Source organism: Pristis pectinata, chromosome 11, assembly GCF_009764475.1.
Source record: "Pristis pectinata isolate sPriPec2 chromosome 11, sPriPec2.1.pri, whole genome shotgun sequence".
Lineage (NCBI taxonomy): Eukaryota > Metazoa > Chordata > Chondrichthyes > Rhinopristiformes > Pristidae > Pristis > Pristis pectinata.
The window spans coordinates 85,311,923-85,315,308 of NC_067415.1; the positions used below are offsets into that span (position 1 = coordinate 85,311,923).

The 3,386-nt window shown below is 45.5% G+C and overlaps 1 protein-coding gene across 1 annotated transcript; it reads right to left on the reverse strand.

Annotated features, from left to right (window-relative positions):
- Positions 1-306: 306 nt before the first annotated feature.
- LOC127575663 (G-protein coupled receptor 183-like) lies at positions 307-1,428 on the reverse strand. Its single transcript, XM_052025552.1, has one exon. The coding sequence runs from the start codon at positions 1,426-1,428 to the stop codon at positions 307-309; it is 1,122 nt and encodes a 373-aa protein (XP_051881512.1).
- Between the last annotated feature and the right edge of the window lie 1,958 nt (positions 1,429-3,386).

The following is a 3,386-nucleotide window of genomic DNA, read 5'->3' on the forward strand; positions in this document are numbered from 1 at the left end:
TCCCTCAGTATTGCCCCTAGACATAAGGCCATTTGTGTTTGGACGACTGGAGGGGAGATTGAACCTACAACCTCCTGACCCAGGACATCTGTCCACTGAACCATTCAACAGACCGCATGGGGGATTCTGTATGGGAATAACATGTCCCCAATTAACTCTTCATTTGGCAGGAGGGCGTGAGGATATTGCATTTAGTCTTGTCATTCATTACATGAGGCAGGGTGTCCTGAGATGCTCATCCATGTACCTGGTGAGGGGTTGGCCAACAGTGTCAGTTTTGTACTCTGGGCACTGGTTGGACAAGCATCAGTTTGCAGATCCTGATGCTGAGCCTTGGATCTGACTCATGGTGGCATGAGTGCTGTTGTTCTCAGAGATGGTCTTGGAAGAGGTGAGCGCAGAGAGCGTAATGCGGCGCCTTATTATTTCCAGAACCTTCTTTTTGTAGCCCTTGAAGGCAAAGAAGTAGATGAGTGGATCGATGCAGCAGTTGAGGTTCATGAAGCAAACAGATACTTGTAGACTCATTTTGAAGGCCTGTTGGTGCCAACAATTCTGTGGTGCCAGAAGCTTTCTGATCATGTACTGGATGATGGTGGCATGATACGGTGTGAAACAGATCAGGAACGCCAACAGAACAATCAAGATCACGGTGATGGCCTTTTTGTTCCTGCCTAGTTTCTCAGTTAAAGGGTTCTCCTTCGCAATCTTACAGAGTTTCACGTTGACTCGAAAGTAGCAAAAGATTATGATTGCAACTGGCAGGCAGTACCCCAGGAGACAGGCACCGAGCAGTATCTTGGGCAGGTTGGGATTAGTTTCAAAGTTTGGGTACTCCATGCAGGTCGTCAAGCCTTTGTTCTCTTTCGTCATTTGGATGAAGAGCAGAGGGGCGGTCTGAAGGAAGACAAAGACCCAGACTGCAGCACAGATGTACTTGACGTTTTGGACCTTGCGGAACTTGGCAAATCGAAGAGGATGCACCATTGCAATGTAACGGTCAATGCTCAACCATGTCATGAAATTGATGCTGACATACGTATTGATGTAGAAGAGGAGAGCAAAAATTCGGCATGGCATCTCGCCCAATGGCCAGTCAAACCCTCGGACTATGTAGACTATCCGAGATGGTAGAGCAAGCGTAAAGAGGGCATCTGAGACCGCAAGGTGGATTAAGTAAAGTGTGGTTGAGTTAATCTTTGGGTGTTTCTGGATGGTTATGTACAGGGCTAATATGTTTCCTGATAAGCCAACTATGAAAACAATGATGTAAAACAAAGTGAAGATTACTTTAGCTGTCTCGAGATGCATGTACACATCGCAGGTCACATTGGTGGAATTACTGACAGCTGTGTAAGGAGCAGAATCCATTTGGCTCAGAAACTGGTACTGTTCTTCTGTTAAAGAAACAAAAATAAATGTAATCATGATATCGCCTCATTAAGAAGAAAACATGGCTTGAGAAGCTTGATTTTTATGACATGGGCTTTCGAGAAGCGGAAGACAAATCAAGATATTGAAGAGGGTTGAAAGGAAATTGAGTGCAGTGTTCTTAGGAGCAACAGCAGAAATGTGTTCTTCTCCCCACAGGAGAGAAACAACAATTGTTCTTACATTGGAGAAGGCTCATTCTTTTTTTAGATGTGATAGGAAAAATTGATGGACAGAAACTTGCAGATGTAGTGTTTTTAGATTTCCAAAAGACATTTGACAAGGTGCCACACAAGAAGCTGGTTCATAAATTAAGTCCCAAGGTATTGGAGGAAATCTTTTGGCATGGATTGAAAAGAGGCTGTCACATAGAAAACAGAGTTGGAATAGAGTTATACAGCACAGAATCAGGCCCTTCAGCCCAACTCGTCCATGCCAACCAAGTTGCCCATATGAGCTAGTCCCATATGCCTGCGTTTGGCTCACATCCCACTAAAATTTTCCTATCCATGCACCTGTCGAAATAACTTTTAAACGTAGCAATTGTACCTGCCTCTACCACTTTCTCGGGCAGCTTGTTCCATATACCCACCACCCTCTGAAAAACTTGCCCCTTATGTGCCCTTCAAATTTAACCTCTCTCACCTTAAACCTACGCCCTCTAGTTCTAGACTTCCCTACCCTGGGAAAGAGACGGCACACATTCTCTGCCTCTCATGATTTTATGAACCTCTATAAGGTCACCCCTCAGCCTCCTACGCTCCAGGGAAATAAGCCCCAGCCTATCCAGACTCTCCGAATAACTGAAGCCCTCCAGTCCCGGTAACATCCTCGTGAATCTTTTCTGCAGCCATTCCAGCTGAATGACATCCTTCCTATAGCCGGGCGACCAGAACTGTGCACAATACTCCAAGTGTGGTCTCACCAACGACTTGTACAGCTGTAACATGAAGTCACAACTCTTGTACTCAGTGTCCTGACTGATGAAGGCCAGCATGCCAAACACCTTCTTCACCAGCCTCTCTACCTGTGAAGCCACTTTTAGTGAACTATGTACTTGTACCTCTAGATCTCTCTGTTCTAAAACACTTTCTAGAGCCCTGCCATTTACTGCCCTGGTTTAACTTATCAAAATGCAACACTTCGTACTTGTCTGAGTTAAATTCCATCTGCCATTCCTTGGCCCACTTTCCCAGTTGATCAAGATCCTGCTGTAACCTTAGACAATCTTCTTCACTCTCCACTCTGCCACCAATCTTGGTGTCATCCACAAACTTCCATGCCAACTGCATTCTCATCCAAATCAATAATGTAAATGATGAACAACAATGGATCCAGCACCTATCAGGATGCATCACGGTTTGGTCTGGCAACTGCTCTGCCCAGGACCGCAAGAAACTGCAGAGAGTTGTGGACACAGCCCAGCGCATCACGGACACCAGCCTCTCCTCCTGGGACTCTGTCTTTACCTCTCGCTGTCTTGGTGTAGCAGCCAGCATAATCAAAGACCCCACCCACCTGGGACATTCTCCCTTCTCTCCTCTTGCATCGGCTAGAAGATACAGGAACCTGAGGGCACGTACCACCAGACTTAAGGACAGCTTCTACCCCACTGTGATAAGACTATTGAACGGTTTCCTCATACGTTAAAATGGACTCTGACCTCACGATCTACCTTGTTGTGACCTTGTACCTTATTGCACTGCATTCTCTCTGTAGCTGTGACACTTTACTCTGTACTGTTATTGTTTTTACCTGCACTACATCAATGGTCCCTGTACTACCTCAATGCACTCTGTAGTAACCCAATGTAACTGCACTGTATAATGAATTGACCTGTACGATCGGTATGCAAGACAAGTTTTTCACTGTACCTCGGTACAAGTGACAATAATAAACCAATACCAATACCAATCCCTGTGGCACACCACTGGTTACAGGCCTCCAATCTGAAA

Excerpts from the sequence above, each read along its gene's own strand:
- LOC127575663 (XM_052025552.1), bottom strand. The coding sequence starts at position 1,428 with ATGATTACATTTATTTTTGTTTCTTTAACAGAAGAACAGTACCAGTTT.